Source organism: Solanum dulcamara, chromosome 5, assembly GCF_947179165.1.
Source record: "Solanum dulcamara chromosome 5, daSolDulc1.2, whole genome shotgun sequence".
NCBI lineage: Eukaryota > Viridiplantae > Streptophyta > Magnoliopsida > Solanales > Solanaceae > Solanum > Solanum dulcamara.
The window spans coordinates 3,060,069-3,074,742 of NC_077241.1; the positions used below are offsets into that span (position 1 = coordinate 3,060,069).

Below are 14,674 nucleotides of genomic sequence, written 5' to 3' on the forward strand. Positions count from 1 at the left end.
GATATTTAAGATTTCAAGACCAAAAATTTTTTTTAGTCGTTGATCCCATACTTGAGCCTCATTGTTAAGACTATTGATTTTGATTTAAGCCCAAATAATATTGTGTCAGGTCAATACCCCGACCAAATTCAATACACCCCTACTCAAGCATATCATTCTTAACAAACCAAGTTCATCCGCAAAAACAAAGGACAATGATGAATTACCGCAAAAGGAGCTTTAAACAGGAATACATCCACAACCACGTACAAAACAAATGGCATCAGAAACACAAATGTGTACTTAAGATTGCACATACCCGCAATTCTCAATACATTATCAGGACTGTTTTTATAGTAGCAAGCAAATTCAGAATGAACTATGTATAACAAACCATGTGCACAAGAGCTAATTGCTAGATATATAAGATACTGTAACCTGGAAAGCGCAACTCTGTAAGCACTCACTTCAGCGACCAAATCCATAAGTCCAGAAAAAGTACTAAACCCTTGTCACATTCCACCAAAAGTAGCAAACTACCTTGTATCACACATTCTAGGAAAAAGCAATAGATACGTCCACTATAAACTTTCTATAGCCAAGTAAAAACAGCTGTTCATAGAAGCAACAAAATAGAACCGACACCGTCACTCCAGGCAGACACTCTCCTGTTCTCGCTTTACAGTGACAAATTACATTGATTTAGGTGGTACCTGCCAAAGAGAGCACCAAAAGAAAAAACTTAACACAACATACCCGGTGTAGGCTCCCCAAGTAATTCTAATCAATTGAGACAATAACATGCATAATTGCATAAACATGAAATGTGCAACTCCTTCGACTTGTAGGCATTTCATCGTATACCAAGGCATAAAGGGTTTATTCATAGATATTTTCTTCAGTGTCCTGAATCTTAAATAGTGATTACAGTAGAATATACAATAACAGAATGTTCAGCTACAATCCTCACCATTTGTCTCCAACAGCCTTTTACCAAGCCAGAACCAATAGTACACATTTTGAAAGAACAAATTCACCAATAAATTATTACTCCGTCTATCCTATAAATATTGCCCACGTTTGACTTCCCCTCGTTTTAGTTCTCAGGCCCTTATTAGGAAAGGTAGCAAGACAATAAAATGACAAAAGTAACACAACACAAGACTACTAGCATTTTAAGTTTCAAAACAGACAGCTTATAGTTCTCAAGTACTACACATCATTGGGTCATGCTGAGAACAGTCAAGGAGGCGATGTATAGCTGACCTTTCAAAAGAAAGGATCAAGACACAAGGCATGGGATATAGTTCCACCATCGATTATGTAGGTCGTTTGGAGGGAGAGTAATATAAGAGCGTCTGAAGAGAGACAATGATTTTGTACATGTGAGCAGTAGCCTCCATCTCTAGTTTTTTTTTTGGATGTACCCATGAGGCGCTTGTTTGATAAGATGATTGGTAGCCCTTGAAAGATCCATATTTTCATCCAGGTTGCTCTAATATATGGCTATACTACTTGTATACGGGGATTTCCTTTCCATTAATAAATTTTTTTAGTTATTAAAAACGAAAGGCAATAATAAAGCCCACAGCAAACCTAGGATTTTGTGGAAGCTGGTTAAGACTTGGACTAAAATCCTCAACATCAACCGATATTAGACATTGCTGTGAAACAATATATCATGGATGCCTAACATTTGTGAAACCAAGAAGAGGGATCAATCCGCCTCTGATACCACGCAAAGAAAATGGACCTCAAGTGTAACCCAACCCAAGAGCTAGCTCATAATTAAGGATTGTTCAGTACGCAGACAAAAACACCGGCTTCCCTCAACAAATGTAGAACACTTAACAACGCAACTTGGAAGACGAAATGTGCGACCTAGAAATTGCAACTAGTTTGGACCCAAAGAACATTTTATCAAAGATTTTGTTGAAGCCCATCTCTGACCAAAATGTAACTCATCAATCAGAAAAAAACATAGAGAAAAATTCTTAGACGGGGGGTGGGGGAGGGGTGTTATGGATATAATGAATGAAGCATTGACAAGCTAGCTCAGTAGCACCTGTTTTTTAGAAAAAGGCAAAGAGCATACCTTGCCCTGAAGACTAGTTATAGTGGACCTTAACAAAGTATCCCCTACGATCAACCTCAACTTTTTGACAAATTCATCCCTGTTTATCTTCTTTCCCTGCCAATGCCAGAATACACAAAAGTCATGAACCAAAGAGAGGAAAAATGCCAAACTAAAGTAACAATTCAGGCTATCCAGCAACTATAACTTTTTTCTAAAAAACATGGCCTTCAACAGATGCAATGCAATTATGTATACCTTGAATAACTCATAATTGCTACAAACAAGGTTCATATCCTCTTGACACACTTTCCTCGAAATTGCGGCAAACAACATCGGGAATGGCATCCAAGGGGACTTTGGAGTCCTTGCAGCCTTTTTTGAGGCCAGCCCTAGTGAATTCTGATAGCAATCACTTCCCTATAGAGGAACATAGGGTAATCGTTAGCTGAAAGGTTCTCCATCAAAATAATGAAAAGAGGAGCACTAAAATGAGAGTGTTGCTGAAGAAGCAGAATCATCATACTAGCACGACACCACCCACGATTTTGTTCAAAAATCAGGCTCGCTGGATGAGGCTGAGTCCAAAATTTGAAGGGGGAAAAACACAAAAAAGGGATATGCCCCAAAACCTCACACTAAAAATCATAGTTCTACTGCCTCATCTGCCAAACAATTTCACACTTGTATCATATCCATAAAAAATCCTCCAATCTCCCATCTTTTTTTCAATGAACACCAAAAAACAAAATAGCCCCAAGTCGACACAACTATAGATGTCAATAGACTCACCAAGACAGTAGGAAGTGTATCTGCCGGTACCTGATCCACAGGGCCCTGACAACTAGTGACAGCAGAGCCATTTGGGCTCTTGTTTCCAACGAGATATCCTGTAAAGATAAACATGGTAAATACAATTCAACTGCTACCTTATGTTGCAAGACCCAGACAATATCTATCAAGTGTTCTTCAAATTTAAAATGCAAAAGAGAGGGACCCATGATTTATCTGTACGCCACGCAGAAGAAGATGAAAAACACAGTTAAGGATGATAGGACAAATAAGGAAGAAGAAACTGGATATGCATCCCAACATGTAGGCAGGTCTAAGTTGGGTCAGGACCCTGAAAATAGAAGATCCCATAACTCAATAACATGATATGTGGCCATAGAAATGATTGTCTTCAAACTCTCAAAAGTCAAATTGTCTTCTAATATTAATCAAACTTGTAGTCCTTCCCAAAATTTTAGAAACATTTGGATTAAGCTCCATCACCCCAATTTCCAATCATCCATTACCCAACATGTAGATATTAACACATTAAGAATCAATCGACACAAAATTCAGTACAACATGAAAGAACAAGCGCGCGCTAGTAAGGTTAATCCTAGTAAGTGTCTAAACAGGATTAACATGACACAAAATAATAACATTGATAAACAACAAATAAACAATTAGCATAATTATATTTATTGTTTATAGCCAATATCCACTAATTTTATGAAATGGGAATGGACTTGATGATTTAAAAGTTGGAAGGGGGTTCGAATATTCAAATAAAGTTGGGATCATCTTTTGCTTCCTTTTCTGCAAAAATGAAAAATACCTCCTTCCATTGGCAGCCTTTAAATTGTTCTACTATTTAAGTCGGGTTCATAAGCATCTAACTCAAGTTAACCAAGGGGAACAACTTTCTGTTGCCTTGCGCAAACAGTAACCATAAAAAAAGGACTTAAATAGTCACCTTCAGAATCAGGAGAGAACTTGAAACTGACGACGTATTCTGGAAATATATGCGTACTCATATTCATAGTCCAGACTACATAACACTTCGGATTTTCAAGGCTATCAACACCATTATCGAAATCCTCACTACTGGGATGGAATTGCTTTGATCCAGGACAAACCAGTTCCATGTTTCCCATTATTACACGGCACAATATCATGTATTGTACACCATTTTCGTCAACATCAGAATACTTTGCACTGTACAGAAAATGACAGCAGCAACATAAATAAACTTCATAATGAGAACAAACAAATCAACAAAAGAAAATGTGACAATGGCGCAGGTCGGCCACAGAAGGCCTAAAATTCAAAGCAACAAGGCCAAGCAACCAAATAAAATAAACTCCTTTAAGAATCAAAGGACATCTTATCAAACATCACCAAGACAACTATAACAGGTGGATTGTCAACACAAAACAATGACACAATGCTAGCATGGAATATCGACTGTGTACCTCTAAAGCCCTATGAAACTACTTAAACACAGTTATATTAGCACATAACACAGGTCACTATTTGCATCTTTAACAAGCCAGGTATGTACATTTGACAGCACCAAAGGAATCAATTAAATGGATAGAGTAAAGTAGTTGAGCATTAACGCTGACTGGCCCAAAACCAATCTAGTCTAGTAATTGAGCCGGTATTGTACCATATGAAAAGAAAAAAAACAGAAACCAGTAACTGAAAAACTTGATTGATATTCCTCTATTACTTTTGATGATAAACACTGGGGGAAATTATAATTGACTAAACCAAAAATGAAATCAATAAGCTTCAAGCTGGTCATACTTTTCCGGATCAGTATCAGCATAGCATGTAGGCAGAGGAATACAACACAACAAGCATTCAGCCTGTTTTACCAGTAAAACTATAGGGAAGTTTCAGACAACGCCCACCTCGAGGTTTGAATATTGACACTAACCAACTATTTTTAGACAAACATAGCTGCCTTAACATTATATGTTCTACCAACCAAAAAACCTTATTTCTGAAATGCACCTGTAATGTCCTCTTGCAACTTTGTCCTTGTAGCACAAAAATTCAGTTGACAGAAAATCAAAAGGTGGAAACAACACTACCTGGTGTCAGTACAGTTAGCAGGGAAAAGATGAACACCAATGCCATAACTGGAGTTGGTTCTGGATGGATAATAATTAGCAAGCCCATACTTCATAATACTCATAATCATTCCTTTAGAAGAAGGAAGCCAAGCATAACTAAGAAAGGCATCCCCACGATGCTTGCTCGTAATTTCCACCTGCTTTTGAAAGAGTTCCTTTCGAACTTCCATGAAAGTACTTGAAATGCGCTGCAATTCAATTATATTTGCACTTGCAGGAGAACTAATACCCTTGAGGAACATCTTACCCACAGCATCAGGGTCCGTATGTTCCCACTTAGAGTCATACCTGCCAACAGCATTTTGCACCATTTGATAATTTTCCGGAGAGTCGACCTTGGCTTTCGTATCTGATATTCTGACATGATTATCACCAACTTTTGCAATGCGATTTTTTTCTGCAGGTTCGTGACAAAAGTTCACTTGCTCAACATTAGCATAGGACTCTCCACTAAATTCTTTCGAACTTGATATATCTGCCCCATTAACTTCAATCTCCAGCTGCATCTCCAGATCATTGGATCCCTCTGTCTCAGAATCTACCTCTACGCAGTCGTTGTCTTCACAGTGACAACACTCATGCAGTTCATCACAATAAGAAAATACTTCCGGGAAAAAGCACTTGCCTGCTTCATCAATCCATGCAATTGGTTGCTGCACGCCCGACTTCAGGTCCAACAGCATCATATGGAAGAAATCAAGCACACAGTTATTACCATTGAACACTACCTCCATCGCGGATTTCTTTATCCAGAGATCTTGCTTAGACATCGACACGATGTTCTCAGGGAAATCAGTCCATCGACTGTTTTGATAGTACATCAAACGTTGCGGAAGCCCACTTCGCCTGAAATTAAGATAATATCTACGTAGAGTTTTTTTTTGGTAAAATTCGTAGCCACCACACCTGCTTCTTGATCCATTCAGCTTCGTCCGCTTTCCAAGCGGGCGGATTGATGAATTCAGCAAGGCTCGAACTGGCAATATCATGTGGGTAGCCCCAGAGAGATGGGTCTCGCATCGAGCTTCCCGCTTTCTCTTCAAGTCAACAACAATGTTTCGGCTTCTATCCAATACCTTTCCGGATTTTGTTTCCATTTCTACCTACAGGATCAATCCCTATCCGCTGGTTGAAAGCCAAAGGTTCAAAGATAACAGTTATATACAAGTCAGCCTTGGTTTCGCCTCAGAGAGACCACGCCCATGCCATTGATAAAAGTCTATAAACCTGACAAAATAAATACAGAAAAGAGTTTGAACAATCCAGAATACCACAAGTTCAATCATCACATACAATCCACTAGGAGACAAGACATATCAAGCTGCCAGTCAACCATATAAAAGCTGACAAGCTGATGATAAATGATTACATGTATGAGATGAAACTACTCTAGTGAAGAACCACCAAAAATTACAAAGACCAAAAACTTCAGTGAGGAACAAGAGAAATTAGTATACATAACACGACATTTAGGGTTTGTAAGAATTAAGATGAAAATGCATAATGCTATATCAACAGACATTCAAGCTTAAGACAGCTTAAGAATGTCAATCTGGATTCAGTAGGACTCGATTCATCTTGTTTTCTTTAACAGAAAGATCTAGCGTTCTGATTTCAGGCTAAAGGTCTAATTATGGACAAGTCCCCCAAAGGGAAAATATCACAGGCAAGTGTCTATCCTAAAGCTTTTAGCATACAAGAAGTGTTTGCTTCCTTGGACAACAATCAGACAAGATGCACCAAAGATGCCACGTACTGAAACATGATAGCTTCACAAACACAAGAAAATGCTGGCAGTTCTTTCTTTGTGAAGAACTTGCATATTGCACAAACTAAAGAAAAATCATAAGCACCCATGGGAAAACATTAAGCATTAGATAGTACATACGACTGCATCCATCATAATTCATAGCAAAATGAAACATAGTCCCTCCATCTAAATATATCTAGTTTTTTCAAATACTAACATGACAAATTTTCTAGTCAAATTGGATGTGGACAAATTAGCCTTCTGAAATTCAAACAAGGATATCTGGAAACTACATATAACATATTACCAACCAAAAAACAGCATATGAATTATTGCAAGCTATAAGTTGCATAATAAGTTAAAAACTAAAAACATGAAAGGAAGTTGGCATAATTACCAGTGATGAACTTTTCATATCATACCACGCCAAAAAATGCATCCAACAACAATTCTCAATTGATCTCTTAAGCAGCGATAAAAGCTAAAGGAACTAACGCCCTTAACAATATAAACATCACTGCACGATAGGTAAAACAGAGATTAATTCCAGATAATGTACAGAAGTTGATACAAAACACCTACAAAATCAGCAATTTAGAACTACCCTTTTTTACAACGCCAGATTGGAGTGAACATACCAACTTGGAGAATGTGAATCATCATTCACTATTTTGTTCGGTAAATTCCATGAGTAAATAACACAATTACAACTTCATGAACAAAACAACAGATCTCTCATCCTTACTATTTCATCATTGAAAAAAAGAAAGAGCTTTTACCTTTAACATGATAAAACATGATATTATTTACCAACAATAAGACATGATATGCACCAACCGACACACACACACACATATGATGCACACAGGAAAAGGAGTGATCATTACAAACAAGTATTGTATATGAAATAGCCATGAGAGTAATTCAAAAAACTAAAATTGCTACATTTCACCACTCAAGGATGGGCGTCGGTCGGTTCAGTTTTGTAGAAGTACTGTTTGGTTTTTTACAATAGATGTTGACCCAAACCGAACTGATAGGTTCGGTTTTAACCAGTTCAGTTTCAGTTTTGGGCCGGTCAGATTGGCCTTTTTTCAGCCAGCAACAAAAATAGTTCAAGAAAATACTTTGTTGCAAAACAGATTTACTCCAAGTCGCAGAGATAATTGCTTAGGTAATAGATAGTAGTTTTTTTTCTAAATAGAAGTTGCATAGCAATGACATGTAACTTCAAGGCAAATGCAAAATACATTCACTTCAGTTTCTAGGGAAATCTTGATGAAGAAATCTAAGAATTTTGAGGCAATAAAAACCCCAAGAAACTATAAGGTGAAAAATTGCTTAATCTTATTTTCCTTACAAATTCATGACCAGATAAGATAGCTGTTTGAAGTTTGAAAATAAACTGAAATACAAAAACAAGTACAAGATAAAATGCCAACTAATATGAAAATCAAACCAGCTTATGGACGATTTAAACGATCTACAAATAATCTTGACCCCATGACGCAGAGAAATGCCATGGTTTGTGGAAAGTGGAACTGACCATTGAGTATTCTTTTTGAATCATTTTAGAGTTGAATATAATCCATCAGCATAAATTGCAATTTCTCTAAAATAAAACTCAAATTCAGTGCTATGGTTGGTCATTTTATCACTACAGTAAACGAAAAGAATAGAAAAATCAAACACACATATGATATAACCTTAGAAACTGGGAAGAGATCGAGAAACATCATAAGATTGTGGGTCAGAATGATGGCTGAATGGTAATGGCATAGAGCAGGTGACCAGCAATAGCAATAGTTTGACTTGGACTTGGGGGTTCGGGCTTCTTCAAAATGAGATTCGGTTTTGGGCTTGAAGGCAAAGCTAAGTGCAACTAGGTAAGATATTAAGGGGCCCAAAAGTTCTTTTAGACAACTTTGGTTTTCCAGTTAAAAATTGAAACCGAACCAAAGAACCAAAATTTAAAAAAGAAAATTAACTATTAAACCGGCTGTAAAAACTGGAAAAACATATACCAACTTGAGCCGGATGAAAGGAAACTTCCACGCCTGATTTAATTTATTTTATTTTATTTTATTTTGGGGGGGGGGGGGGACAAAACTGAAAATTTAGGTCGAATCGGTCTTTTTGCTTGTATGCCCATCCCTATCTCCACTGATATGCACTACACACCGTTTATTTTTAAAAAATCTCTGACACGCACAATTCCTAATATTTCAGTCTATGGGGAAAATGAACAACTTTTGTTTTAGCGCAGATTGGACTCATCTCCATGCTACATGTCATTGACGTGGAGTCTGGCATGTGATAAAAGAAATCATACTTCAGTAAATAAGATCGAGTAGGTATGCACATCAAATATCAAATATTCTCTTAATGAAAGCCCAAAATGTAAAATCAACACACCAAAAGATTCTGAAAAAACAAACACTACCCGCCAAAACTTCCAACCATTTTGAAGACAAGATTAATACAGCAACGCCTCTACTCCCATGAGAACACATCAAGAAAATTACAATCTTTTTTTGATCCAATTCGAGAGACTAGTGGTAAAATACTAAAATTAAACCTTAGTGTGAAGAAAACAAATCAAGTAGACAGGGAAAAAGACATAATGACCATAATCTGATCTTGTATATGTATGAGTAAGTTGGAAAAAAAAACATAAAGAGGAAGTGAGATAAGATTACCAGTGATGAACTAGTCACAACAGCTAAAAAAATGCATCCAAGAGCAGCTCCCAATTGATTTCCTAATCAACAATAAAAGCTAAAGGATTTAACACCACCAATGACATAAAACTCACTGAATGACATAAAACTCCCTGCACGAATAAGTAAAACAGATTTTAATTCCAGATAACATACAAAAAAATCACAAGTTACAAAACATCTAACAAATTCAGCAATTTGCAAGTACCCTGAATACTTTATCAATGCCAGTTGCGAGAGAATATAAACATGAATCCTCATTCACTAGTTTTTTCGACAAATTCTTGTGTTCAATAACACAAGTACACCTCCATGACATGCTCAAGAATGTATACAAGAGCAGCTCTCAATTGATCTCCTAATCAACAATAAAAGCTTAAATGAACTAACGCACCAAATGATATCGAACTCCATCGCACAACAAGTAAAGCAGATGTTATTTCCAGATAACGTACAAAAAAAGCTCATAAGTCGCAAGACTTCTAAACAAATTCAGCAATTTACAAAATACAGATACCCTAATTTTTTCTTATTTCCAACGCCAGTTAGATATCCAATTTCAGGAATGTGAATCACCATTCACCAGTTTTTTCGACAAATTCCAAGTGTTCAATAACACAATTACAGCTACATGAACAAAATAAGATAGTTTTCCCCTTTACTACAATAAAACGTGATATATTTAGTATTTACTAACAAAATTAGTCTTTTTCCTACAAATAGTTACGGGTGGACAATTTTAAAGAGGAATTCCCATTCATTAGATAGAGAAGACCACCAATATTTCGCGATATTCCAAGTATTCAATAACCACAATTAAAGCTACATGAACAAAATAACAAAGCTTTTCACTTTCACCATGATAAAACATGATATATTTACAAACAAAAAACAACAGTGTATGTATTAAAATCCACACAGTTAGATATTCCAATTTCAGTATCATTCACCAGTTTTTTTCTACAAAATTCTAAGTGTTCACTAACACAATTACAGCTACATGAACAAAATAAGACAGCTTTCACCTTATAACTACAACAAAACATAATATATTTTTAGTATTCACTAACAAAACCATTTTTTTCCTACAAATTCCAAGTGTTCAATAACACAATTAAAGCTACATGAACAAAATAACAAAGCTTTCACCTTTACCACAATACAACATGCTAGATTTACCCAAAAGAACATCATATATATCAAAATTTTCTTATTTCCAATACCAGTCAGATATTCCATTTTCAGTATCAATCACCAGTTTTTCCACAAATTCCAAGTGTTCATTAACATAATTACAGCTTAAACGAACAAAATAAGATAGCTTTACAACAACAAAACATAATATAATTTAGTATTTACTAACAAAATCAGTTATTTTCTACAAATTCCAAGTGTTCAATAACACAATTACAGCTACATAAGCAAAATAAGATAGATTTCACCTTAACTACAACAAAACGTAATTTATTTAGTATTCACTAACAAAATCAATTTTTTTCTACAAATTCCAAGTGTTCAATAACACAATTAGACCTATATGAACAAAATAACAAAGCTTTCACCTTTACCACAATACAACATGCTATATTTACCAAAAAAATTAAATAGATTAAATTTTTCTTATTTCCAACGCCAATTAGATATTCCAATTTCAGGAACGTGAATCATCAATCACCAGTTTTTTCGACAAATTCCAAGTGCACAATAACAGTTATATGAACAAAATAAGATAGCTTTCACCTTATAACTACAATAGAACAAAATATGTTTAGTATTCACCAACAAAATCAATTTTTTTCTACAAATTCCCAAGTGTTCAATAACACAACTAAAGCAACATGAACAAAATAACAAAGCTTTCACCTTTACAACAATACAACATGCTAGATTTACCCCAAAAAGAAAAAACATCATGTATATCAATTTTTTCTTATTTCCAACGCCAGTTAGATATTTCCAATTCCAGTATCAATCACCAGTTTTTCCATTAATTCCAAGTGTTAACTAACACAATTACAGCTACATGAACAAAATATGATAGCTTTCACATTAACTACAACAAAACATAATACATTTAATATTTACTAACAAAATCAGTTAATTTCTCTACAAATTCCAAGTGTTCAGTAACACAATTAAAGCTACATGAACAACATAAGAGAGCTGTCACCTTAAACGCGATAAAACATGATATCTTTACTAACAAAAACAACATCACATATACTAAAATCCACACACACATAAATGAACACTATACATGATAATTTCTATACATGTATCATATATAAGAAAATAGGCATTAGATTACTTACAAATTCCAAGTGTTCACTAACACAATTACAGATACATTAAAAAAATAAGATAGCTTTCACCTTATCACCACGATAAAACATGATATATAACACAATTAAAGCTACATGATTAAAATAACAAAGCTTTCACCTTTACCGCGATAAAACATGATATTTTTACCACCAAAAACACAAAAACAACATCATATATATTAAAATTAACACACACACACACATAAATAAATAAACACTATACATGATAATTTCTATACATATATCGTATATATATGAAAATAACCATTAGACTACTTACAAATTCCAAGTGTTCACTAACACAATTACAGCTACATGAGGAAAAAAAGGATAGCTTTCACCTTCACTACGATAAAACATGATATATAACACAATTAAAGTTACATGAACAAAATAACAAAGTTTTCAACTTTACCACGATAAAACATGATATTTTTAACCCTCAAAACACAAAAACAACATCATATATATTAAAATTAACACACACACACATAAATAAACACTATACATGATAATTTCTATACATAAATCGTATATATATGAAAATAACCATTAGATTACTTACAAAAAACAACCGAAATTGTTACACAGATCAAAGATCGATTGATACAAGGGTCGATAAAGAGAAATCGACGGATGATTTTCTACCCTCCTCCGTCTCCAGTAAGCGACGAGTGGTGGTGGTGGTTGTCAAACCCTAAGTCTTCTCTTCCTTGTATGCGCAGAGATCAAAGATATTGAGTGGACGAATATGCCCTCCAAGCTATCCAATGGACCGACTTAATATTCTTGTTATTTTGCGTATTAATGAAGGGTAATGTCGGTATTAAGTAGGGATTATGGTACAGTGCAATGAATCGGGCCTTTAAGCCCAAATTATTGGCCCGAGCCCGAAGTTTGGCGGTTACTTTCCACCGACTCAACGGGTGATATTTGGATGTGTGCGTGTTGCTAAAATACTCATTGTGGGTACCCATGTTTTTATGTGTTTTCAAGAGGATAAGACCGATGCTTATTCATCAAATTATTACCCCCTCGATCCCATTTTACGATACCGTTCCAATATTGAGAGTGACTTATATTTTTATATAATATTAATATATGTATTCATGCATTGCATAGATAATATAAAATATTTTATTTTTTTATATTAAAAATATTTAACAAGATGTATTAATTATTATGTACTAATTAGTAATATATTATAATAACACTCTTTTATATTCATAATCTATACACCATTGAATAAAGTTACATTGCCTTCATTTCAACTTTATAATTTGTGTGGCAAAGAATCTCAACTTTGTAATTTTTGTGATTAAACAATTCATTACCAATGCTAAATCAAAATATGCACCTTCCATGTAACTGTATATGGTGGTAAAGTAGAAAACAAAAAAAACAAAAAAGCAAATAATTTAATAAGAATTGAATAATTCACAACCAAAATTTTAGAATTCCATTTTTTCCTCTACATAATATAATTCAAGACTTGAAAACAAATTAGAAAAGATACTTAATTTATAAACAACTATGAAAAAGATTATGGAAGCACAATGCCAAAATAAAAAAATCTCTTAACATTGAAAGAAGGAGAATCCACGAAAAGAAATCGCAAACTGAAGGAGAATACACATGACTAAAATCATCTTCTGCCACTACACTAACACCCACTCTCCATCCGTCCATTGTCTAGCTATTAACACCGTTGTTCATTCACCAACCATGCTTCGATTGCAGTTCAGGCTGATTATCGTTTTTGTATCATTTTGTGTGCTCTTGACTATCGGTGTATCTTCTCTACACACAAGGTCAAGTGTTGAGCATTTATATTCTCAAATCTTCATTAAGAGTAAAATATGCAAAGAAAATACAAAAAACTGAAAGAAGAAGAGCCAAAAGGAATAAATTCGCCTTCATCTATTGTCTTCACCATCAATATGACTATCAAGCACAAACTTAATGCAGTAACACTTCTGCTTTAATGGATATTTTTATTTTTTTGGCAATTGAAGAGCATAATAACATTCATGGATTCAAAATCTAATATTCTATCGACAAAAAAATTGACAAATACATAAGGCGTACATAAAAAAAAAAGTCAAAATATAATCAAACACACCAACAAATAATAAAACATCTAAAGTTGATATGGTGGCTTTGTCTCAATTGATAAGTAAACAATAAATAGAAACAAAAAAATTATGGAAGACATTAAAAAAAAGTAGTTTTACCATTTTCAAATAATCGTTCCCTAATTATTTGGCTTTATGTAAAATGTTTTTATATTCTAATAGTATAAATGAGTAACTAGTGGTGTTTTCATTAAAGTACTGATTTTTCCTCTTAGATACCATTAGAGTGAATATATATATATACTCCGATGGTATCAAGTAACGCAAATTAACAGTTAAAAACAGTAGGGAAGGAGTATGAAAGTAAGGAAATAGCCACTTGTAAATAATTTTTGTTTTCAGGTACAAGTATTTTTTTCTCATTTTCTAATATCATTAGACTATCGGTATAAAAAGTGTTATTTAGTATTTTTGTGTAAAATCTCTTCTTTGATTCTATATAGCATGATTTCAAAATTAGTTTAGGAAATAAATTAAGACAAAAGATATAAGAATAGCAAGCAAATATTTATGTTGTTCCAAACATGATACATAAAGTATTGATTACCTATTTATCAAGAGTGAACTTGCTATGAAAGTTTAAACTATTTTGATCGTTTTTTTCAATATAAAATTTTTCTTAACAAATTTTACAAAAGATCTCAAATCGACTTACGTCATATGACTCATATCTATATCTGCTAATTTTTCAAATCAAGAACTCTAAAGAAAAAAAAAAGTAAATTGTAAAACTCAATATCTCAAGCGATTACTATTATTCAACAAATTATTGATTGGCTG

General features: G+C 34.2%; 1 protein-coding gene across 6 annotated transcripts; it reads right to left on the reverse strand.

Moving 5' to 3' along the window:
- Window positions 1-200: 200 nt before the first annotated feature.
- LOC129888785 (inactive poly [ADP-ribose] polymerase RCD1-like) lies at window positions 201-12,678 on the reverse strand. Of its 6 annotated transcripts, none has more exons than XM_055963795.1 (9): window positions 12,325-12,678; window positions 9,415-9,548; window positions 7,113-7,232; window positions 4,924-6,192; window positions 3,798-4,039; window positions 2,876-2,943; window positions 2,312-2,473; window positions 2,075-2,170; window positions 201-692 (listed from the first exon to the last, which is right to left on the reverse strand). In XM_055963795.1, exons 4-9 carry the CDS (start codon window positions 6,060-6,062, stop codon window positions 672-674), a joined length of 1,728 nt encoding a protein of 575 aa, XP_055819770.1. In that variant the 5' UTR covers window positions 6,063-6,192; window positions 7,113-7,232; window positions 9,415-9,548; window positions 12,325-12,678; the 3' UTR covers window positions 201-671. The 6 variants fall into 6 exon arrangements, with proteins under 6 accessions (XP_055819770.1, XP_055819767.1, XP_055819765.1 ...); XM_055963792.1 differs by having other exon boundaries at window positions 2,846-2,943; window positions 9,415-9,476; window positions 12,325-12,676; XM_055963790.1 differs by having other exon boundaries at window positions 2,846-2,943; window positions 12,325-12,676.
- Between the last annotated feature and the right edge of the window lie 1,996 nt (window positions 12,679-14,674).

Coding starts and splice junctions, on each gene's coding strand:
- LOC129888785 (XM_055963794.1), bottom strand. CDS start 6,062: ATGGAAACAAAATCCGGAAAGGTATTGGATAGAAGCCGAAACATTGTT. Junction 2,171..2,311: donor GCAATTATGAGTTATTCAAG/GTATACATAATT, acceptor TGGCATTGGCAG/GGAAAGAAGATAAACAGGGA. Junction 693..2,074: donor TAACTAGTCTTCAGGGCAAG/GTATGCTCTTTG, acceptor TCTCTTTGGCAG/GTACCACCTAAATCAATGTA.